Raw genomic sequence first — 25,523 nt, forward strand, 5'->3', positions numbered from 1 at the left:
TTTCCTCTTCAGAAATACTGTACATCTCTCCATTTTTCATATTTTATATTTCTTAATTCAGCCTTATAGTTTTATTCATGTAACTCAAACATATATTACATTCAAATTACTCTGAGTATTTTATATTTTTATTGCTATTGAACATACAATCCTTATTTTCATTTTATTTTCTAACTGTTTACTGCTCTTACATAAAAATGCCTATTGATTTTTGTATATGTAGCTGTTTTAAAATCTACAGGCACAACACATAAATGGTCAAAAAAGCTCTCCAGCAACCATTTCTTTTTTTTTTAAATTTTTTATTGTTATGTTAATCACCATATATTACATAATTTGTTTTGGTGTACTGTTCCATGATTCATTGTTTGTTCATAACACCCAGTGCTCCATGCAGAATGTGCCCTCTTTAATACCCATCACCAGGCTAACCCATCCCCCTACCCTCCTCCCCTCTAGAAACCTCAGTTTGTTTTTCAGAGTCCATCATCTCTCCTGGTTCGTCTCCCCCTCTGACTTACTCCCCTTCATTCTTCCTCTCCTGCTATCTTCTTCTTTTTCTTTTTTCTTAAAATATGTTGCGTTATTTGTTTCAGAAGTACAGATCTGTGATTCAACAGTCTTACACAACTCACAGTGCTTACCGTAGCACATATCTTCCCCAATGTCCATCACCCAGCCACCCCATCCCTCCCACCCCCCACCACTCCAGCAACCCTCAGTTTGTTCCTGAGATTAAGAATTCCTCATATCAGTGAGGTCATATGATACATGTCTTTCTCTGATTGACTTATTTCACTCAGCATAACACCCTCCAGTTCCATCCACGTCGTTGCAAATGGCAAGATCTCATTCCTTTTGATGGCTGCATAATATTCCATTGTGTATATATACCACATCTTCTTTATCCATTCATCTGTCGATGGGCATCTTGGCTCTTTCCACAGTTTGGCTACTGTGGACATTGCTGCTATAAACATTGGGGTGCACGTACCCTTTCAGGTCCCTACATTTGTATCTTTGGGGTAAATACCCAGTAGCAGCAACCATTTCTGCTGAGGGTGGGGGGAAAAAATCAATGTTACTATTTAGGTGGAACTCAGTTGATAGTATATTACATTCTCTTTTCACATCCCCATTCTCCTTCTTGCCTTCTCCCTGAAATAGTCTATCTAGGATGGGAAGAGGTGTATGGTTCAAAAATGCCACACATCTTGGCCAATATCCCAGCTGGAACAGTTTGCAGTCCCGTCCCAGCACAGGCAACACCATGCTAGGGGGTTTGTTAGAATAAGCCATTTCTGACTCAACCTGCAACTCACTCTTGCAGGGTCTTCTAATCCTCTGCTCTTTCTCTCAGGCCCTCTGCCTTTTTCTGTCCTTTTCTATAGCCTGGCCCATTCCCATCCTCAACTGGGATGGTGACTCCAGATGACAGGCAGCCAGACCCTACCCCAAGATGTACTTCGCTCTGCTCTCTTTTTGTGCCTTTTCCTCTAGATCAGACACATGTCATGTCTTTGGCAAAGTGCTCTTTATCACACATTTCGTGATCCAGGGCATAAATTTGATGGAGGGAAAGTTGGGGGGGTGCCTACTAGGAATTACAGGACATTAAAAAAATACCTTGGCTAATATTTCAACAATATTGTCTCCTTCTATTACGGAATTCAAACATACAGAAGAGCACAGAGAATAGTATAATAAAGCTCCATGTCCCCATCACATTCAGCTTCAATAATTATCAACATCTCTCACCTGTGGCCCTGCCCCAACCACACCTCCTCTCTCCTTTTTCCTTCCCTTCCTCCTGGAGTTAATTTAAAACAAAATCCACATATCATGTCATTTCACTGTGGCCAAATATTTAAAGTCTTTTCTAATAATTTTTCAGGGGATTTTTTCTTTGATATATCCCACAGGCTTTGGTATGAAGCATTCACACTTTCTTATTTTTAGTTGGTTACTGTATTTTTATTTGCTCCTTGACCTAATGTATTTGGGGGAGTTTGTCTAAATTTCTAAATAGTTAAAATTTGGGTGGTTAAAGGATCTGGACTGTACTTAGTTAATTGCATATGAGATTATCTTTGTGGCATAGTATGCAATCAATGCTTATAAATGCATACAGACACTTGAAAAGGTGAATATTTGTGATTCCATTATATTTAATTGTATCTCTTAATTACTTTGTTAAAATCCTCTATGCCTTTATTGTTTATGCACTCAATCTCTGACAGATTGCGTTGTGTTAAAATCTTCTACTAACTGTCCATTTATCTAAATATTTTTGTTGTCTATACTGTTGTTATATATTACAGGTTGAATTGTGTCCCCACCAAATTCATATTGTGAAGTCCTAACCCCCAGTGACTGTAATTGGAAAGAGGGTCTTTACAGAGGTAATCAAGTCAAAACGAGGTCATTAGTGTGAGCCCTACGCCAATAAGACTGTGTCCTTATAAAAAGGGAGCACTTGGAGAGAGATGCCCATGCAGGGAGAACGTGATGTGAAGATGAAGACACATAAAAGGAAGGCGAAGTGAAGAGTTACAGAGGAAGACAGCCATCTGCAAGCCATGGAGAAAAGGTGGAAGCAGAATCTTCCCTTGTAGCCCTTGAAAGGAACTGACCCTGACCGTGCTGACACCTTGTTTTCAGACCTCAGTCTCTAGAACCAAGCAAGAGAGAACAGTGTTCGTTGTTCTCAGCTGCTCATCTGCAGTACTTTGTGATGGCAGCCCCAGTAAGCTAATATGCCATACAACTCTCCTATGGCTCTTACGGTGTGTCTTCACTATCAGTTTCTGTAAAATTGCCTTTGCCTCTAAGTTGTACCTCTGCTTGATTTTTACATTTGATTGGCAATCCTTTGTCCGGTCTTTTCATTAAGACGCTGTGTCCCCTTGCGCTAAGCCCAGACATTTGTCATGTGCACATATGGAGCATGGTGATTGGTGATTGCACATGTGAGCTCTGGTCAAAATGGGTGGCTGCCATTTAGTTACTACATGGCTCTGGGCGAGTCCATTAATCCTTCTGTGCCTCAGTTTTTCCCTTTCGAAAGGTGAGGGAGCTGTAGTTGTCCTTATAAGGATAGAACAAATTAAAATATTTAAAGAGCTTACAACAGTGCCTGGCCCACAGCAAGTACTTAACATATATGTGAGTCATGATGAATCCTGTCAATTTTATAATGAAGGTACTGAGATCATTTTACAGAGGCTCAGAGGAGTTAAGTCAGGAAGCTGGTGTGACAGGATTGTTGAAGGTTGGGTTGCCAGGGGGGCAGGCCCTGAGATGGAGATTAATGTGCAGGAAATATATTAGGGGGTACGCTCCAGATCAACACATGTGGGGGTGGAGGTGAAGCAAGCAGGACTGGGTTGGGCAGAGGAAGAAGTTTAATTGTAATGCAATCACAGCAAAGGCTCCCCAGCCAATGGGAGCAGAGTGCCATGCTGTGAAGACTCCCAAGCAGCCTGTGGACAGTGAGAAACTGAGGGCTTCAGCCCATAGCCACATTAGGGTGCCATCTTGGAAGTGGACCCCAGCCCAATCCAGCCTGCAGATGACTGTGGCCTTGTCTAACATCTTGGCTGTGACCACCTGAGACTTGGAGCCAAAACTACCCAGGGAAGCTGCTCCTGAGTTCCTGACTCACAGACACTATGAGATTAAAAATGTTTGTTGTGTTAAACTACTAATTGTTGAAGGTAATTTTTTACACAGCAATAGATAACTAATATAGGGAGCTGACTTGTCCTTCAGAGTTGTTCCAAAGTGGGCTGAGGGGAAGAGGTCTTTATATCCTAAATTGACTGGTCATTAGATGTGGGCTGTCCCCCAAACCTCCCCCCCAGCCCCAAAGGACCATGACTTTGGGCAAAGCAGTTTTCTTCACCTAAGGGCAAGTTGTGAAGAGTGACTGAGCTGACAGCTCTTGAGAGCAAAACTCTCAGCAGCTCAGGAACATGTCCCTCAGTCCTGAAAAGTCTGGGCAGAGCATCACAGCCTCCACTGAAAGATGTTTAGTGGGATCTCTCCTACTGTCCTGAAATGGGAATTAGGCTCACAGCTGAAATAAGCATAGTGCTCTACCTTTTGGTGAAAGATGCCTACAATTGGAGCCACTTTCCCGCGGATTAATGAAAAGTTGCAGATCACGCCCTGCTTCCATCAAATACTTACCAATCCTCTCCGTTTCATTCTACATAGGGAGGGAGAGGAAAGAATAAAGAAGGCAGTTGGCCTCGTGAGAGTGCAATGTTTCTTGTGGGAAGTGATGTAGAGGGGGAGGCTGCAAGGGAATCTCTCCTTGGTATTGGCTGGGCCCACTGGAAGGCAAGGTCTTCCAGTCACTCCTTGCAAATCTGTCTGGTCAGCATTCTTGCGGAGTTATTCCTGTCTGCATTTCAGGAGACAGCAAGAAGATTGAAGAGAAACAGGGTGGAGAGGAGAGGCCTTGGGGCAGCTTCCAGTCCAGCCCTTTTGTGTGGTGAGTTTGTGTATTTCTCATGAGTCACGTGGACCCCGTGGAAGATAGACCGTCTTGAGCTGCCTGTTGAACCCTCAACAGGGGGTGATGGAAAAGATCAAGCTGGAGCTCAATCTCCCATGGAAATGTATGGAAGGGAAAAGGCCCACAAGGCCTTCTCATATGTGTCCCCTCAAAGTTTCAAGCAAGGGTCAGTTATCCATACAAGCAGGAACCAATTAAGAGAGAACTTTGGGCAGAGGCCAGTTAAGCGATGCTTGCCTCAACACAGATGCCAGGCCTGAAGAGGATGAAGTGTCCAAGAGCCAGAACCATGACTCGAACCTTCCCACCCCCACTAAGGATCTGGTCTCCCACTGAAGTCATGAGATTGGCACTTTGACATAGTCTGATTTTTACTAACTGAAATTGACCAGAAAGTTAGGGGTATGGTCTAAGGTGTGGTTAAGGGATGGGATTCAAAAGATTCAAAAGAGCAGTGATTGGAGAAAACTGGACTGTCTCATGTTTGGAAGCCATCACACAGAGAGGGCTCAGAAACTGATTACACTGATAATTGCTGGAATAAAACCTCTTTGCCCTGCACTAGCATTCCATAAAGATTGTGTACAACCTACAAAGATGAGTAAAACATAGCGTACCTGACCTCAAGGAACAAGAAATATTCTGTTGTAAACTAAGTATAAAGCACGTTTGCTGAGCAAACAAGTCTAGAATGTGGATCCTTGTTTCTTTTCCTGCTTCCCTGCATTGTCTACAGAGATTGATATTTTACCAAATGGAAATGATGGGTGAGTCTGGTGGAGAGGGATTCATTTCCTGAATTGCAAGTAGACTAGACTGTGATTATTAAATCCCTAATGAATTGTTTTAGAATTACTGAGTTTGGGTTGCAGGAAGACATCCAAGAGAGATTGAAGCCCTGAGGGCAGAGAGGAAGGAGCTGAAACCGGAGACCTGAATATTGCGAAATACCATCTTGTAGCACCCTTCAAAAGCAATTGTAGCTACAGCATCATCACTGTCGTCCTATAAAATGCTTAAATTCTCAAGAGGGAGCCACCGGTGATACTGACTCATGAAATTGTTTTACAGAAAATTTCTAATGTAATCCTAAAAGTGATGCACTCTAAAACAGACATCAGAACTAAGGAATTTAAAAACAAAAAGCACTTCTTCACCGCACTGTCAGTTACCAAAATAACGAAAATTTACCTATCTGCTTATTGCAAAAGTCCTGGTTTAAAACATCTACAAGCAATTTTATTTCAGTCAAAGCAGTGTGTTGCCTAGCACTGTATTGCTGCCCTGCCTGGAGGCAAGTCTCCGCCCAAACCAAGCTAATGTCTTGCGTCTGGTTCAATCGGCTCTGGCCGGGAATGAAAAGGAGACTCGGCAAGTCCGCCCCGGCTCCGAGGTTCTCCCATCCACGGGCCGCCGGGACCCAGGGCCTGCGGGCCGCGCATTCCCGCATTCTGCGCACCGACATGAATATTCAGTACCGCGTTCCAGGGCGCGCGCCGGGGAAGTACCCACAAGCCCCCGCGGCCCCGGGGCTGCGGGGACCCAGCGCCGTGGCTCGGAGCGGGGCGAGGTCACCCGGCGCTCCCCGAGACCTTGGCCCCCGGCCCGGCGGCAGAGGCGGAGGCGGGCCGGCCGGGCCGCCCGCCATTCGGCGCCTTGCGGGCCCGGAGCGCGAGGCCGCGGGAAGGGGGGTTAGCGCCGCAGAGCCGAGGACGCTGGTCTTCAGAGCCCCCGGGAGAGACTGGTGGAGGACTAGAGATGACGAGAGGAGGGAGAGTGGGGCGGATACACAGTCACAAGCTATGACGGCCTAAACGCCAACTCCATAGCGCAGCGCCTGTGCACCGCACAGCCTGACGGGAGCCTCACCTTCCCGGCACAAGCAGGGCCCGTGCTGCGGGCTCGGCACCGCCCACCACCGCGGGGCACGCTGGGAGAGAGCCGTTTTCTCCCACCCTCCAGTAAACGAGGGAGAGGAGGATATTTCCGGTGGTAAGACCGTCTTTACGGAAAGGGTGGGGCCGGCCTGGTTCCGCCCCTCACGCCCGGCAGGGGCGGGGCGAAGGGTGACAGCTTCTCGGCCTGCGCTAAGGCCCGCCCCTGCACCGGAAAAAGGAAGGCGGGAGAGTCGATCTGGAATGGGGAGCGAGAGCTCCTGAAACGACTGCAGGCGGCGAGGAGAAAGGGGGCGGGGCCAGGCTCGGAGGGGCGGGGCGACTCGCCTTCCCCTCGGGTCACGCGCGGCAGGAAGTCGCGCCCTCAGCCGAGTATCGAAATGGGGACCTCCCTGGACATTAAGATTAAGAGAGCGAACAAGGTTTATCACGCCGGGGTAAGTAGGGTGGGCGGGTCTGCAGGGTCCGTCGTCTGCAGGGCCCCGCGCAGTTCTGGGTGTCCCTGGGCCGGGCAGAGCGCTCCGCCAGGTGGGTCCCCGCCAGGTGTGCCCCGCGCGCCGCCCGCAGCCCTTCGGAGGACCCCGGGCGGAGTCCCCGCCACGTCCTCGGGCGTACGGGCCGAGGGGCCGGCGCCTGAGCTGCAGCTTTAACCGCTGGCCCTTTGAACATCCGCTCGGCCTTGGGTCCAGAGCTTGAGCTGTCCATTGAGGGCGGAGGAGCTTGGTGTCCACATGCCCCGTTCCCTCACTCCCGACGTGACTGCAGAGGTCTTAATGAATGAAAGGCAGAATTCGCCTTGAAAAAAAAAAATACGCCCTTCAGGGTCCGGTCAGCTCTAACACCATGGAAAAGTTATTCGTTTTTTTACTCTTTGAATGATGTACAGAGGGCATGGCATATTAAAATGCAAGTACAAAAAAATAAAAATCTTGATGACGGCATTAACAAGTTTTGTGCTACTCTCCAATCATTTAACCTCCTCTGGCCTCAGTTTCCTTATTTGCAAAACGCGGATGATGCAAGGTTCCTGTAGCTCAACCCTACTCTGCATCAGAATCAGTCACCCTGGGAATTTTAAAGTATGATTGCCCGGGTCCCACTCCCAAAGATACCATTGTAATGTGCAGCCAGCGCTGAAATCACAGCTAGCTCACACTGGAATAAAATTGAGAGTAGTGGTTGGTCCCATAAATGCAGCGCAGTCTCAAAAGGGATTGAATACCAGGCAGGCAAAGATCATGAACAGATGCTAAACCCTTTTGAGTGCAACACTTCTGGGGAAACCTGATGTTTACACAGACTCAAATGGTCACCTCCCAAATTATTAATTTTAGAGGGAAAAAGCTACCTTCCTAATGGAGGAATCAGATCATCACGAGTCTAGCCACGCTCAACAGTGAGCATGACCTCACTGTCACCACTAATGATACTGCTGACAGTATGTTCTGGCATGATCATAGAGGGTCTGGCCTGATGTGCTGAAAAGGGAACAACTCTTTTATGTAGTATTCCTACCAAAAAGGTTCAACTTAGATCAATTCATAAGGAAACAATCAGGCATTTCCAAATTGAGGAACACTGAAATAATTGGCCTGCATTCTTAAAAAATGTGAATGTCATGAAAAAGGAATTTTTCTAGATTAAAAGAAACTAGAGGGATATGACAACCAAATACAGTGCATAATTTTTGAGAAATAAGTTTGGGTATGGGCTATATATTAAATAATAGCTTTGTATTGAATTTCCCTAGTGTGATATTTGTATTTTGGCTATGCTATGTAGGAGAATAGTCCACATACTGAAGTATTCAGGAGTAAAGTATGACAATAACTGAATTTTGAATAGTCCAACCAGATTGTGTGTGCATGCACGTGAGAAGAGAGAGAGCAAATAGGGCGAAGTGTTAATAATTGACAACTCTAATTGAAAGCTTTATGAGTCTACTTTATATTCTTTTTTAATAACAGTTTTATTGAGATGTAATTCAGATGCCATAGAATTTACCCATTTAAGGTATAGAATTCAGTGGTTTTAATATATTCACAGTTGCTCAAATAATTACCACCATCTAATTTTAGAACATTTTGATCCACCCAAAAAGAAACCTTGTACCAATTAGCAGATATCCCTCATCCTTCTTACCTTTCAGCCCCTGGCAATCAGAGATCTGCTTTCTGTCTCCATGGATTTGCCTATCCTGGAAATTTCATATATATGGCCTTTTGTGACTGGCTTCTTTTGCTTAGCATAATGTTTTTCAGCATAATGTTCATACCTGTAGCATGTATCAGTTCCTAGTTCCTTTTTATGGCTGAGTAATATTCCATTGTATGGATAGGCCATCTTTTATTTACCCATTCATCTGTTGATGGACATTTATTTGGGTTGAAAAGTGAACTTTTCAGCTTTTATGAATAATGCTACTCTGAACATTCTAGTACAAGTTTTTGTGTGAACATATGTTTTCATTTCTCTTGGATATATGCAGCGGAATGGAATTGCTGGATGATATGATACTTTTGTGTTTAACTTTTTTTTTTAAGAGAGCCAGCACATGCACGAGCTGGAGGGGTGAGGCGGGCAAAGGGAGAGAGAGAATCTTAAGCAGGCTCCATGCCCAGCACGGAGCCCAACGAGGGGCTCTGTCTCATGACCCTGAGATCATGACCTGAGCCAAAATCCAGAGTCAGACACTTAACTGACTGAGCCACCCAGGCGCCCCGCTATGTTTAACTTTTTGAAGACCCATCAAACGGTTTTCCAAAGCACCCGTGCTGTTGTACATTCCACCAGCACTGTGTGCAGGCTCCAGTTGCCTTTCTACTTTGTAGTCTCTGTTTCTTCTTTGTTAAGAGATTAACTTTTCTGTAGCTTGGATATTCAGAATAAGAACTGGAGGAGGCAGTGATAGGAGACTATATACATTTTGCTTTAATAATTATTATTTCATCAGAAACTCAACATACTCCATTCATAGATGTTCCAGGTGCGATGTTTTCTGTGGTTTTAAATAATGGTACAAGTAATGAAAAGTACATTGAGAAAAGGTGCAAGAACTGAAGTGGTAAAGTTGACCCAGCCGGAGGGCCTCGTGGTTGGGAGAGAGCTGAAGGTGGTGTCAGCTTTGCTCAACCAGTGCTCGTCCCTTGGTACCATGAATGGGAACAGAATCTGCAGTGGCTGGCTTATGGCCGTGTTTCTTAATCTTGTGTCGGGGGACCTTATATGGCAATTATGAAAGAAAAATCAAGGTAATTTCTCCTGAACAGATGGTTGCTATATGTCATTTAGAAGCCAAAAAAAAAAAAAAAGAAAAAGTTACTAGACTGAAGTCTAATCAGTCAACAAAAGTTATGTATTTGGACCTATGTGCCTATGGCTCAGGTATTAGACTCTGTCATCTGTGGTTCAGGATAGGTGGAATAGGTGGCCAGTGCTGCCCTGGCTGCTTCCTAAGCTCCAGGTGGCAGGACCCTTGCTGGCCAGTTGCTTGGTGGTCTCAGGGCCTGTGAACGGTGTGTGTTGCAAGCATAGTTTGTGCCATGATTGTGCAAGGGGTGCCTCTCTTTTCCCATTCTCCCCACTCTTACTGGCTACAGGTGGAACTAATGCAAGTTTTCGATGTTCTCTGTACATCTTAACAGCATTGGTAAAGTTTCCGTTACTAAGGATTAGACTTCTCAGCGGGCACCTGTAATTGTCATAGTTTGACGTGGCTGCCACCCACGTTGGCCTGAACTTTAGGTCATAAGTGAGTGTCGTTCACGTGAAGCACGTTTGCCTGTGTAGCCACATAAAGCAATCTTCTCGGGACGCCTGGGTAGTTCAGTCGGTTAAGTGTCTGACTCTTGATTTCGGCTCAGGTCATGATCTCGGGGTCCTGGGATGGAGTCCCGCATGGGGCTCTCTGCTCAGCGGGGAGCCTGCTTCTTCCTCTTCCTGCCACTCCCCCTGCTTGTGCTCTCTCTTTCTGAAAAATAGGTAAATAAAATCGTAAAAAAAAAAAAGGAGTCTTCTCTTGCACTCAGAGGTGCTTGGGAAGCACTGGTGTAGAGTTGCGTTAGCCAGGCTGCGTCACTCCGTTTTACTAATGAGGAAACTGAGGCCTAAGCGGGTTGTGGAATTTGGCCAAGGCTTCCCTACTCAGGCAGCCTGGATTCTAGCTCAGGCCAGACAGCTTTGTGCTTCCAACAATCTGTGATACCGCCTCCTTAAGAGTGGCCATTTTTGTGCAAATGGAAGAATTTATAATGTAGAAATAGTTGTTATCAATTTCCTAGGAGTGCTTTAAATAGCACTGTAATATTTCCATTTAAAAAGCTATGACTTTGGGATGCCTGGGTGGCTCAGTCGGTTAAGCATCTGCCTTTGGCTCAGGTCATGATCCCGGGGTCCTGGGATTGAGTCCCTCATCCGGGCTCCCTGCTCAGCGGGGAGTCTACTGCTCCCCCTGCTTGCGTGCTCTCTCTCTCTCAAATAAATAAATAAAAAAATATTTATTTATTTGTCAGAGAGAGAATGAGAGACAGAGCACGAGAGAAGAGGGTCAGAGGGAGAAGCAGACTCCCTGCTGAGCAGGGAGCCCGATGTGGGACTCGATCCCAGGACTCCAGGATCATGACCTGAGCCGAAGGCAGTCGCTTAACCAACTGAGCCACCCAGGCGCCCCAAATAAATAAATATTTTTAAAAAATTAAAAAATAAAAAACTATGACTTCTACTCAGAAAATGTACTGATTCTGTTACTATGCTTTTCAGTGTTTTAGTTGTCATGAAAGCATTTGAAAATGGCTTTCATTCTGTGGATACCAGAGAACCTAAGTTATACTTGGGTTTAAAATTGGTGTTTGGGTTTTTTCCTAGGAAAAAAATGCTTATTGACGAAATGATGGACTTGTAAAAAAATCACTGTTGAATCATTTAAAAAATATATAAATGTAGTACATGCCGTGTGAATGACTTAACATTTTACAAAAGGCTGGAAAGTGAAGAGTAAGTTTTTCCTCCTCTTTCCCCCTTTTCTGTCCCTGGAGGTGTCCGCTGACATTTCATGTACTATTCCAGGTATTTCCTGTGATGAATGGTGTACGTGTGCATACACACACACACAAGCGTGCGCGCACGCACAGCTTGTTCTTTCTGCTTAACGGTGTATCTTTATCTTGGACATCTGTCAATCTCATCCTTTTGTAGGTTTTTATTAAATCCAACCAAATTTACTCAGCCAGTTTCTGATGATCTCATGAGGCTTGCAGGTCGTAAAGAGAGACAGGTAAATACATAAACAAAAGGTGATCAAGTGCTCAAATAGGAGCATCTGTGGGATCTGATGAGCACAAAGCAGGGCATCGACATTTTGTGGGGGGAAGATAGGGTCCTCTGGAGCCTCACTGAGGTTGTGATGCTTGCACCTAGTTTTGAAATGTAAGCGCCAGGCTGGGGTCTCCCTCCCACCAGAGACCAGAGACGCACCTGTTCATTCCCAGCAGGAGGAGCAGACCCGGCGGCAGAGTGAACAGTCCGGGCCCAGTAAAAGCTTTTGTTTCCTTTGTTTCCCAGGCTTTTCCAGGCACTTCTAGAATCTCATTTGGCAGCAGTTTTTTAAAGGGATTTCACTTTATCATCTTTCCAGATATTTATTCTCTTTTCCTTGAATTTATTCGGCTCTTTTCCTGTAGTTCTGTTTTACCTTCCTAAGTTGGCTGTTCAACTTCTTAAATTGTAGCCTCCTCTTTTTTTTTTTTTAAGATTTTATTTATTTATTTATTTATTTGACAGAGAGAGAGAGAGACAGCGAGAGAGGGAACACAAGCAGGGGGAGTAGGAGAGGGAGAAACGGGCTTCCCGGCGAGCAGGGAGCCCAATGTGGAGCTCAATTCCAGGACCTTGGGATCATGACCTGAGCCGAAAGCAGATACTTAACGACTGAGCCACCCAGGCGCCCCTGTAGCCTCTTAAAAATGCAGACATTTCCCTCTAAGGACTGCTTTAGCTGCATCCCGCCGGTCTTTTGTTTCTAGTGGGTTTGCTGGAGTTTCTGTAAAGCAGACACCCCTGTAACCCCACCCAGCTCCTGCCAGAGAGGGACAAGGCCAGGAGCGCCAGGGAGATGGGAAGAAGTAGAACTGCTCTGCCCATGAGCTGTCTGAAGTTGCTGCTCCAAAGGACCCTGCTGAGGCCGCCTGGTGCAGCAACCTCACGCTCCGTGGACATGGGAAGACCCCAAAATAATGCTCTACTTCCCTGTCTCATGACAGGGAATTGTGACTTGTGGCAATTTTATAATTGTACTAAAATGTCTTCCAATTTCCATTATGGCTTTTTGTTTGACACCTGAATTGTTTAGAAGTGTGTGTTTTCATTTCCGTTATAAAAACAACTCTCGGGCGCCTGGGTGGCTCAGGTTAAGCCACTGACTCTTGATTTCAGCTCAGGTCATGATCTCAGGGTTGTGGGATCGAACTCCACATCAGGCTCCCTGCTCAGCGGGGAGCCTGCTTCTCCCTCTCCCTTTGCCCCTCCTGCAGCTTGTCACTCACTCTCTTGTGTGCACACTCTCTCTCAAATAAATAAATCTTAAAAACAACTCTCATAGACTTACAATAATGCTTACATTTAAATTTAAATTTTAGAAAATTCCTTATGAGAAGAGTACCTTGAACGGGAATGTGAGGTCACAGTGGAGCAGAGAAATGTCGGGTCCAGTGGTCAGGAGAAGACTTAATATCACGGAAAGTTTTCAGTAATTTGTTGGTAACCTGTAATACGTTAGCAACACATTTTATATATTCTTCTGTCATTGCACTGATTAAACTTGTAATTAATATGTTCTTTGAGTCTGCCTAACTAAAAAACTGTTTTGTTTATATTTATATACCTAGGCCTATCAATACCTGCCCACTCAGTAGGCACTCAAAAACTTTATTAAATGATAGTTGAAGCCTTAAAACATTTAAACAAAATTCATAAAGCTAATAGTTTTATAAATGCATTGATCAGAAAGGGAAAGCTAGGTCTTATAGGTATAGTATAGATTTTCCTTTGTAATTACAAATAATATTTTAGGCATAAATTCCAGACAGGTGTTGGTAAGATTCTTATTTTGGCATAGCCCCAGAGCTACACACGAACCCCCCATTACTTGTATTTGCTCTAGGACAATCATTTTTAAGAGAATGATTCAGATAAATATGGGAATGGGGACTTCCAAATTCCTGTCAGTGTGATTCTCTTCAAATTCAGATATAGAAAATAATAGAAAACTGTCCAAAATTTGTTTCCTGGCGTCTTCACAATTTACACAGTTCAGAGTAAATAGACCTTCCTCAGAGCTTGAAGCATCCTTGCCATTCCACTCTGAGAGTCCTTCTCATTGAGTCCAGAAACTTGACTTGTGTTTCCAAAACCCCATGTATGGTACAAGATCATCAAAAAAAAATTCCCTAATTCCATATTTCTAGTGCGTGTTCTAATATCCCATGAGAGCACTTAACTAATATTGTTTTATAATAACATACTAGTATGGCCCTTTCCAACTCACTCACAGACTGCTTTAGCCCCCACTAACACTGAGGAATCCCCCCCTTCATTTTATGGTTCAGAAGACTGAGGATCAGAGAACTCACTGACATGCCAAGGGCACTGAGAAGAATAAATCTTTGAAATCACACTTCTGTATGCCTTCTCCAGGTCTTAATTTTTGTCATCTGGAGGATGGAGCTGATACCTAATGAAAGGTTTTGTTGTGAGATTAAATGAGATAATGTTTTAAGACATTTGATTGTAGTTAGCAGGGGCTCAGATGGTGAGTGTTGGTATCGGTGTGCTTTTCGGTAATGTCTATTCACTCAGAATTGCTGTGTCTGCCATGATGTGGATCCGGAAGTTAGTACACTGTCCAAGTAAGTGCCTATCAGATGCTTCTCAGATCGTCGGATGTCTGTCCACGGTGGACTTGGAGGAAGGAGGGCCAGTGCCCTGGGAACCCCGATAGGGAGCACCAGCGGGTTTGGTCACTGGGAGCCGAGTGTGGTTTGGGTGTGCCTGTATGATTCTTGCATGGTGCAGGAGAGGTGTTCCTGATCAAAAAAGTTTGACTCAACTGCATCATAAAGTATGTTATGTTTTCAGTGGACCAGAGGAGCTTATTGGTTGAAAGAACCCTGCAGTAAATCTTTTTGTAATATAAATGTGATTCATTTGTTTTTACAGATTCAGAATGTTTTACATTCTAAAATCCTGGCACATGTACTCATGAAAGTGACACTGTTAAATATCGTGTTTGTGAAAACCATAAATAAGAGCTTTGCTATCCAGTGTAACCAGGTTATGGTGATAAGGAATCTGTGCACAGTGGGCTGGTTACGGTTCCCACAAGAACCTCTAGATTTCCATTTTGGCTTATTTAGCTTGCATGTAATTTCCTGTTGAAAAATTAAATAGGAGGGCCGCCTGGGTGGCTCAGTTGGTTAAGCATCTGCCTTCAGCTCAGGTCACGATCCCAGGGTCCTGGAATTGAGCCCCACGTGGGGCTCCCTACTCAGGGGAGAGTCTGTTTATCCCTCTCCCACTGCCCCTCCCCCCACTTGTGTTCCCCCCCTCTCTCTCTTAAGTAAATAAAATCTTTTAAAAAATTAAAGAGGAAAAATCCTATATGTAACAGTTCATTATTATGAAGAAAAATTGCAAAACCAGAGTGGTATGGAAAAAAAGCGTAACTATTGTGCTTTGTACTGTTGGATTCTTGATACATGAATGGTCAGTCCGGTGAATGCTGTTGCAAAGTGCTTAGGGTACAAAAATGAGCCAGGAGGGATCCCAAGATAATTTGGGGGAGCTATGAACCTTTTAGGAATCGCTGTCATCTTAACTTTGAGTGGGCCTCTTCTCTCTTGAATAATTGAACGCTCCTGAAAAGGCCTGTCTCCGAAATCATAACCTCACCCTGATGCAATGCAAGAGAGTCATTTTCAGAATTATCCAAGCCTGTTTGAAAACTGGGTGCTGTAAAATGAATCATGTAGTTCTCCGTTTGGTGTTTGTGACAGCACGTTTTGTACCGGCCTGAGCATTAGTAAAGCTTGTCTGACCGCTGTGGGCATGTGGGTTGCTAGACTCTGCAGCAGAGGGACCCTTGACTCCCAGCAGGCTGCTCTGACTCCAGCAGGGTGGTTGGGTTTCCTCTGCCTTCCTCTGGATGCTAGTCCCGTGTGGACCTCCCGACCTTGCAACATCCTGGATCTGCCGGTGGAGCCAGCCACACCCTCAGCCTGCATCTTTGCATCTTTGCCCTGGCCTGCTTCCAGCGGGTGATTGTCCCCCAGCGCTGACCTCCTAGCAGTGCTGGTCACAGTCTGGGGAGCCAGTGGCACGGGCAGGTTTCGGGGAGATGGCGCCTCTCTTCTCCTCTTGTTCCCCCTCTTGACTCCTCCTCTACTACTGCCCCAACCTGAGTTGGCAGAGCCCCGCTGGTCTGTCCTACGGACTTGCAGTCGTGCTAACCCTCCTCCAGATGGTCCCTGCTCTGCCTCCCTTAGCTCGCCCGCTCCTGGTTCTCCTTCTGTGAATGGGGCGTCACTCACTCCCTCAGCTTTGGGCCACGCTGACCTGACTGCTTGACCGTCCCTTCCCCCTGTCCTTGGCCCCTCCTGCCTCCATTGCTCTTCCTGCACTTGTGCTCACCCTGCTTGTTCTCCGCCCTCTTAGCACAGGCCTGTTCTGGAAAAGTTGTGATTTGAAGTCAGTTTTCCATTTGCTTTCCACTTTCGTGTCGGCTACACTTTGGGAGTTTTTAACCCCCTAACTCTGAATATCTCTTGTTCTCACTCAATGTTCTTTTTCATCAAGTAGTCGTGATACATAAATGGAATTCTTTCAGTAAACAGGTCTATGACCTCACCTCCACCCCTGCTTTGTTTTCTTGGCTTCAACTTTTGTTCAGAAAACAGTCATTTGTTGGGCGCCTGGGTGGCTCAGATGGTTAAGCGTCTGCCTTCGGCTCAGGTCATGATCCCAGGGTCCAGCGATCGACTTGGGAGCCTGCTTCTCCCTCTGCCTCTCTCTCTCTCTCTCTCTCTCTCTCTCTCTGTCTTTCATGAATAAATAAATAAAATCTTTAAAAAAAAGAAAAAAGAAAACAGTCACTTGTTAGCCATTGGGCAGGTGGGCTGACCTGTTTCCCCTCCCCGTGAGCAGATGAAGACGTGGAAGTTCCAGAAGAGCATTCTTAACAAATCAGCAACTGAGAGTATCATGCCAACAAGAAAAGCACAGTGTTCTGAAGCTCAGAAATAAACCATCTGGATGGAGAGGTTAAGGAGCCATCAGTTAGCATAGCGGCTTGCTTCAGAGCCACCAGGATTCCCACATGTGGTTGGAGATCCAGGGTGTTGGGCTCTCTGGTGTGTTGGGCACTGCTGCTCTCTGACTGTGGGGTTCTGGGTCCTTTCAGATGCTTTCCGTACAAACACAAACAGGTAAAGAGCCAACTTTTGTAAAAATACTTTTGTGAAGTGAAGAATGCCTATCAATTTCAGTTATTGTCTTCTACCTGAACACAAGACTTTCTGGACACATTTATATGGTGAGCAACTCTTTTTTTTTTAAAATTTTTTATTGTTATGTTAATCACCATACATTACATCATTAGTTTTGGATGTAGTGTTCCATGATTCATTGTTTGTGCATAACACCCAGTGCTCCATGCAGAACGTGCCCTCTTTAATACCCATCACCAGGCTAACGCATCCCCCCCCCCCCCTCCCCTCTAGAACCCTCAGTTTGTTTTTCAGAGTCCATTGTTTCTCATGTTCTTTCTCCCCCCCCGGATTCCCCCCCCCTTCATTCTTCCCCTCCTGCTATCTTCTTTTTTTTTTCTTAACATATATTGCATTATTTGTTTCAGAGGTACAGATCTGTGATTCAGCATTCTTGCACAATTCACAGCGCTCGCCATGGCACATACCCTCCCCAATGTCTATCACCCAGCCACCCCATCCCTCCCACCCCCCACCACTCCAGCAACCCTCAGTTTGTTTCCTGAGATTAAGACTTCCTCATATCAGTGAGGTCATATGATACATGTCTTTCTCTGTTTGACTTATTTCACTCAGCATAACACCCTCCAGTTCCATCCACATTGTTGCAGGTGGCAAGATCTCATTCCTTTTGATGGCTGTATAATATTCCATTGTGTATATATACCACATCTTCTTTATCCATTCCTCTGTCGATGGACATCTTGGCTCTTTCCACAGTTTGGCTATTGTGGTCATTGCTGCTATAAACATCGGGGTGCACGTACCCCTTCGGATCCCTACATTTGTATCTTTGGGGTAAATACCCAGTAGTGCAATCGCTGGATCGTATGGTAGCTCTATTTTCAACTGTTTGAGGAACCTCCATACTGTTTTCCAGAGTGGTTGCACCAACTTGCATTCGCACCAACAGTGTAGGAGGGTTCCCCTTTCTCTGCATCCTTGCCAACATCTGTCATTTCCTGACTTGTTAATTTTAGCCATTCTGACTGGTGTGAGCTGGTATCTCATTGAGGTTTTGATTTGGATTTCCCTGATGCCGAGCAATGTGGAGCACTTTTTCATGTGTCTGTTGGCCATTTGGATGTCTTCTTTGGAAAAATGTCTGTTCATGTCTTCTGCCCATTTCTTGATTGGATTATTTGTTCTTTGGGGGTTGAGTTTGATAAGTTCTTTATAGATTTTGGATACTACCCTTTATCTGATATGTCATTTGCAAATATTTTCTCCCATTCTGTCGGTTGTCTTTTGGTTTTGTGGACTGTTTCTTTTGCTGTGCAGAAGCTTTTTATCTTGATGAAATCCCAATAGTTCATTTTTGCCCTTGCTTCTCTTGTCTTTGGCGATGTTTCTAGGAAGAAGTTGCTGCGGCTGAGGTCGAAGAGGTTGCTGCCTGTGTTCTCCTTTAGGATTTTGATGGACTCCTGTCTCACGTTTAGGTCTTTCAACCATTTGGAGTCTATTTTTGGGTGTGGTGTAAGGAAGTGGTCCAGTTTCATTCTTTTGCATGTGGCTGTCCAATTTTCCCAACATATATGGTGAGCAACTCTTAAAAAGACTGTCTGGGTCTTTTGTTATCTGTATTGAAGAGAAAGTCTACTTTCTCACTGACAGGTAGAAGAACATTCAGGCTCAGAGCAATGTACCTTTCTCCAGGTGATGGAAAATGTATATTACCTTTCATCTCGAAAACTGAAGTGAGTTTATAAACAGCTCAAGAAGATGAACAACATTGTTTAGGATGAAGATTTAAAAAAAAAAAAAACTAAAGCAATGAAACTTTTTATTAAATGAAATCTTATATAGAATTCTAATATATTAGGGTGCCTGGGTGGCTCAGTCGTTAAGCGTCTGCCTTCGGCTCAGGTCATGATCCCAGGGTCCTGGGATCAAGTCCCACATCGGGCTCCCTGCTCAGTAGGAAGCCTGCTTCTCCCTCTCCCACTCCACCTGCTTGTGTTCCTGTTCTTGCTGTCTCTCTCTGTCAAATAAATAAATAAAATCTTTAAAAAAAATTTAGAATTCTAATACATCAATTTCTATATGTGTTAAAATAGTCTGTCTTTTTTTTTTTAAAGATTTTATTTATTTATTTGAGAGAGAGAATGAGAGAGAGAGAGAGAGCATGAGAGGGGGGAGGGTCCGAGGGAGAAGCAGACTCCCCGCTGAGCAGGGAGCCCGATGCGGGACTCCAGGATCATGACCTGAGCCGAAGGCAGTCGCTTAACCAACTGAGCCACCCAGGCGCCCAAAAATAGTCTGTCTTATAACCATATAAAATCAGAGCTTTTCCATTTGAAGCGATTCCCACCCTGCCTTCCCCGACTCATCCTCAAATCCCAAAGTGTCTGCACAGGCCTGGGGCCCAGTGGCTCACAGTTTGAAAAGTATTGGTTGTACGATGTAGTGACCGGCCAGAGCCAACAAGGTTGAAGTTCTTCATACCATCCCATTTTATTTTGTCTTATGCCAAAACTTAAAATGTTCTCTTAACTTTCAGATACAATGCAGTGCAGGCAACCAAGCTGACAACACTTTGCTTTTATTCACTGGAGAATTTAAATCAGAAAACATAGCCCCCTACTCCACACAGATTACTCACTCCACACAGAACCCACATTGTCCGTTCATCTTCTACCAGTTTCTTCCTTGACAACCTGCTCACCTGGGGTTCTTGGGCCGGGAGTCCCAGCAGAAGCTGGTGGGGTCTGACCACCCTCACTTTTGGTCTCCTTGTCCTGGGAAGGGCAATGTGAGATTGTCGGTAGCCCTTGATTCTTGCTAGGAACCTGTACCTGATCATGCTTTTCTGATCCCAGATGCTGATGCTCAGAAAGAGTGTGCCTCTGAGAAACCGAGGGCTTACACCAGCTGTCCTCCTGGCTATTGGGCAGGATCTCCTGGTGTGTGACATTGGCACGTGTGCTTCCTAATGATGACTGGGTTCCATTCATCCTCACCCCCCTGTCCTCTGTGCTGACATTCCTCTCTGTGCTTATGGTTTTCTGTCACACACCTGGCATGATGGCAGCCAAAAATTGGTCTGCCCTTTGTTTTATCAGAAAAGATCATTTAAGGGCGCCTGGGTGGCTCAGTTAAGCGTCTGCCTTCAGCTCAGGTCATGATCCCAGGGTCCTGGGATCGAGTCCCTCATCGGGCTCCCTGCTCAGCGGGGAGTCTGCTTTTCCTTCTCCCTCTGCCCCTCCCCCCTGCTCATGCTCTCTCTCTCTCTGTCAAATAAATAAATAGAATCTTAAAAAAAAAAAAAGAAAAGCAAAGGTCTTTTAAGACCATTACTCCAAAACCCAAATTACCATCTTTGGGAAAGGAACAGGAGTCCCATCAAAGAAAAGGGATAAAAGGGCAGAAATTCCTCTCTTCAGTAATAAATCAGGAAAAAAAACCCACCTTTTTTAATTTAAAAAAGCTCTAGTAGTGTTCATTTGATCATACTTTTCAGATTCGTTCTGTAAATTTAAAAAATGTGCATGTTTTCACTTGTTAAGAAAATTCAAGTAATCGGAAGGAGTATCAGATGGAAAGTAACATTCCCCCTCCCCCTCCTTCACTGCTCCATAAACACACTCAAGAATTGGCACTTGACATTCCCAGCCTCCCACAGCGTGGTCCTGGGGTCGCCATGGTCAGGGTGCCCGCCATGCCATGGGCATGGCGCCCGGGCGCCACTGGGCCACGGGGAGCAGAGGCTGCTGCCACCATCCTGTCGGGCTGTGCACTCTCTCGTCCCCCTCCTGCCTGTCAGCAGCCCTGTGGGCTGTGCTCCACCCACCTCTGGCCCTCTCCTCCTGGGTCCAGGCTCTGCCTTGGACTTGATCTACTGTTCTCTTTCATACGTTAGTTCACTCTGCCCGGGGTGCAGTTTGGTGGCTGTAGGAGCTGTTCATTATGTAAGTGGGTCGGCTATAACTCCCTGTATTCCACGGCCATTACTTTGGCATATAATTAGGGCAGCTCCCAGCCTCCTGTAATCGGAGCTCACCGAAACTCCTGGTTTATAGTGCCCAGTCTTTACGTTCACTTATGCCAGTAGTTCAAACAAATGTCAGTGCTCCAAACTTTCCATGAGTTTTATGGTTATTGAAATCTAAAATCCAGTAATCTCCGTTAACTCACAGTTTTGCTAATACGTAGTATCCAACCGCTGAAAGCACACAGCTAATGGAACAGGATTCTAATGGAACACTCCTGCACGAAAGACTCCATATTTACTTTTAAAAGTTTTACTTTTTGTGACTAGGACTGGCAATCTTATTTTGCCCCTTTGAAACTTTTACTCAGGGGCTCAGATTTCTTTTCCAGACTCTCAAGAAAGTTTCAGAACTGGAAATTTCAGAGACATCCACATTGGACAATTGCCGCGAGTTTTGTCAGCCCGTTTTACTTAGTATTTACACCTGTACTAATACGGTAGCATACCTAGGAAAACCTGCTGTCTCCCAGCAGAGTAGAACAGCATCAGAATGCAGTAGTGAAATGTGAGCCCCTAGGGGCGCCTGAGGGGCTCAGGCGGTTAAGCATCCAACTCTTGGTTTCAGCTCAGGTCATGATCTCAGGGTTGTGAGATTGAGCCCCCTGTTGGGCTCCATGCTCAGCGCAGAGCCTGCTTGGGCTTCTCTCTCTCTCTATCTGCCCCTGCACCCCTCGCACTCTCTCTCTCCTCCACCCAAAAAAATAAAAACAATAAATGAATGAATGAATGAATAAATTGAAAGTAAGCCCCTGAGAGCAAGGGCTTTGTCTCTTTTGTCCCCTGCCCTGTCCCTAGTACCTGGAACAGTATTGATATTTCTGCTGTTTTGGCGGTATGTGTACGTGCGCCAAACAAAATTAGTATCTCAGTATTTTGTTGCAGTTCTGTTGCTAGTGACCTGATTGATTTTCATAGATTTTTACTTAAATATTAACCACTTTCAGACTGTGACCCTGTTGTCAAGAAAGTAGAATGACTGTATTTCCTTCTATACTCGATTATCTCTGTGGCTTTCTTAACTGAGACCATCACATACAATACATTACTCTCCAGTGTAGAGTTCTTTTGAGACCATAACCACCACCACAATCCAGATGTGGAACAGTTCGGGCCCTCCCCGAAATCCCCTGTGTCCTCTATAGTCCCCTTTTCTTCCCTCACCCCCCCCCCAACCGCTGGCAAGTTCCAATCCACTTTCAGTCTGGTTGCCCATTTCCAGAATATCTTGTAAGTGGCGTAAGTGTGATTACATGATAGGTAGCCTTTTGAATCTGGCCTTACGCATAGCATAATGCCTTTGAGACTCATTCAAATTGTTGTGCGTATCAGTGGTTTGTTCCGTTCTGTTGCTGAGTTGTCTCCCCTGAGTATGGATGTACTGCTGTGTTCAGCCATGCGCCTGTTGGAGGACATTCGGGTGATTTGGAATAAAGCTACTAGAAACATTTGGGTACAGATTTTTGTGTGGACATAATCTTTCATTTCACTTGAGTAAAATCTAGGAATAGAATTGTTGAGTAGCATTATGGGTTTTAATGACAGATTGGAGATGATGCAGTCTCTTCAAAATTCTTTCTAGAACTTCGGTAAACACCACATAATATTGGTCATTACTGACTATGTGGAGAAATATTTGGTAATCATTTGTTCTCTTTTTCAAACAAGACGGAAAACAGTTGTGATACAGAATTGTGGATGTGGGAGTACCTAACAAGTTGAAATCTCTCTAATGTTTCTGATTTCTGTTTTCCAACCAAAATAGGTCTCTGAGTGCTACTAAGAAAGACTAGTGTTTCAACAATTGTCTTAGCAATTAATCGTCTGACTTGTGTTTGCCCACCCAGCTCACTGATTTACCCTGTGATTTTGTTGTGCATTTGATTCTCTGTGGGTAAATGAAGGGACAGCCCACTACTGGTGTACCAGATCTCCAGACCAGATGTAGTGGGAGAATCCCAGGTGATTCTGAGTACTGCCGCAGTGTTAGGAAGGCGGGATGAGTTTGGGTACTTGGAGGCCTCTTGAGAACAATGATGGCTCCTCTTGGTGCTGGGACCATCAGAAAGGAAAGATATTGGAGAGAGAAGGGCTGAGGCATTAGGTAAGAGGCTTTTGCTTCTCTGGCAGTTGTGTTCAAGTTCAAAGCAAGAGATAATCTCCAGAAATGTGACTTTCTAGCACACAGTCTTTAGATCTTTTCCCAAGGCGAGCAGTATGCCCTTGGGTTATCAGAATTTAAAGAGCTTAGATCTTTGTACATTTAGGTCCAGAGGCCACCCATTCTGGGACTGATCTTACTTTAAAATTGATTTATTATTAATGATGTTAATAGTTAATTCGCATGGTTTAAATTCATGAGTTTCAAGATGGACTCATCTTCCCCTCACCATGCATCAAGGTCCTCTCGATGGGGTAACCAAAAGCTATCAATTTCTTGTGATTCCTGCCAAAGATATTTTATGCATATATAAGTAAATTGTACAAATGGCAACAATGTTTTTTCACAGTGATGCAATATACAGCCTTAAAAAAAAAAAAAAGAACATGTGTATACTAATGTGAATGATCATCAGGATATCGTTCAAGGGAAAAACCACCATTTTCCTATTGTTGGAATTTAGGTTATTACAGTCTTGTTATTACAAACAGCATTGCCCTGAATAACCATGTTCATAAGTCATTTCACCTGTACCAGTATATCTGAGGAAAATTCCTAAAATGGAATTGCTGGGCCCAGGTGTTTGTAAAATGTCTTTGGTATTGCCAGATGTTCTTTATGAGGTCATGGTATTTCAGACTCCCACCAGAAACATCTGAGAGTACCCATTGCCGCCTCCCCTAACACAATATCCTCAAATATTGTGGTCTTGGTAATCTGTTAGGTATGATAGTTTTAATTGTTATTTCTCATATTATTATTGAGATTGGGCATATTTTCATATTTGCCTGTTACACCACGTTGCATTATTTCCCTAGTTTATCATTTATGTAAGTGATACCACTCCCAATCACTTTTAGGAAACAAACTTTATTTTGGGTTGTATTTGTAGTAGTATTTATTCAGAGTTTTGAGTCACTTAGCTATGATAAAAGTCATCCCGAATGGTTTCTTCTAACATTTTGGTTGTTTGCATAAAAACGTTGAAGTCTTTGATGCATTGTGAACTATCCATGTATGAAGGTTTGCAGTATGGCTCCCACTTAATGTTTTTTTTCCAGTTCTCTGACCAGTTTTCTAGTATCATTTAGTGACTATTCCATCTTTTCCTGTGGACTTAAAATGCTACTTTTATCATTTGCTAAATTCCCCTACCATCTGGGTCTATTTCTGGTCTCCTCCATTTTGTCCTATTGACCTTTCAACCTGTACGTGCCCTGTACCACACGTTGTAAATTATCGTGGCGATATAACATCTCATAGAGCTAGTCTCCTTTCTCTTCTCTTCAACATTCATTGACTATTGTATAAGAATTTTCAAATCAGCTTATCTGGTCTATATCACCATACCACATAGCACCAGAAAGAATTATTTTCCTTAGGATTCTGTTGTCTAAATTTATAGACTTAACTTGGGGCAAGTAGACACATCGAAGGTGTTAAAACTTTGTATTCATGGGCCCCTGGGTGGCTCTGTTGGTTAAGCGGCTGCCTTCAGCTCAGGTCATGATCTCAGGGTCCTGGGACCGAGCCCCACTGGGCTCCCTGTTCAGTGGGAAGCCTGCTTCTCCCCCGCCCCCACCGTGCTTTCTCTCCCTCCCTCTCTCTCTCTCTCTCTCTCTCAAATAAATAAATAAAATCTAAAACAAAAAACAAAAAAACTTTGTATTAAAAAACATGGTATGGCTTTCCATTTGTTTTATGCCTCTCAGCTGTGTTTTAAATTTTGTCTTATCAGTGTTTTTGGTCATTTCCTGTTAAATTAACTTATAATATTTTAACTTAGTTTCTTTTGAAAATAAAGACTTTTCTTCCAGCCTATTTTCTCATTGGTTGTTTTTTGTACATGATGCCTTATAAATTTCTGCACATTAATTTTGAACCCAACTGTCTTCTGAAATTCTTCTCTTCATGTTGATAGTTTTCAGTGAATTGTGCGTTCTTTTAGGCATACAGTCATACTATCTGCAGATAATGACCGTTTTACTTTCTCCTTTTCAATTTTCATACTATTTCTCTGGTTACATTAACTAGTACTTGCCGTCCATTAATAGTGGTGACAGTGTTCATCCTTATTTTATTCTTGATTTAAAGGCAGCATATCTCATTTCCCATCAAGTTTGGTGCTGGCTTTTGGGAAAGATCGATCTATTTTGTCGTGTTGAGGAAGTATCCTTCTTAGGTTACTAAGAATTTTACCAAGAACAGATATAACATTTTAGCAACTGACTTTTCAGCGTCTCTAGAGACAACTGTGATTTTTCTTTGGAGAGCTATTAATATAGTGAGTTGTATTAATAGTTTTTCTCAGTAATTGAGCTATCCATTCATTCGGGACTAAATCCCATGGGATACGGTGTGATATTCCTTTAAGTTGTTCCTGGATTGTATTTGTTAATATTTTATATAGGACCTTTGGATT

The 25,523-nt window shown here is 44.2% G+C and overlaps 1 protein-coding gene across 1 annotated transcript in view; it reads left to right on the plus strand.

Annotated features, from left to right (window-relative positions):
• The first annotated feature begins 6,653 nt into the window (after nucleotides 1-6,653).
• The window catches only part of VPS26C (VPS26 endosomal protein sorting factor C), a 44,699-nt gene continuing 25,829 nt past the window's right edge, over nucleotides 6,654-25,523 (plus strand). The window contains exon 1 of the mRNA XM_025871490.2: nucleotides 6,654-6,854. Coding sequence (XP_025727275.1) covers nucleotides 6,798-6,854 — 57 coding nt within the window. The 5' untranslated portion in view covers nucleotides 6,654-6,797. The remainder of the gene's footprint in view (nucleotides 6,855-25,523) is intronic.

The sequence above is a fragment of the Callorhinus ursinus genome, unplaced genomic scaffold (assembly GCF_003265705.2).
Source record: "Callorhinus ursinus isolate GAN/ISIS: 27379988/994484 unplaced genomic scaffold, GSC_fseal_2.0 scaffold1, whole genome shotgun sequence".
In the NCBI taxonomy this organism is placed as follows: domain Eukaryota; kingdom Metazoa; phylum Chordata; class Mammalia; order Carnivora; family Otariidae; genus Callorhinus; species Callorhinus ursinus.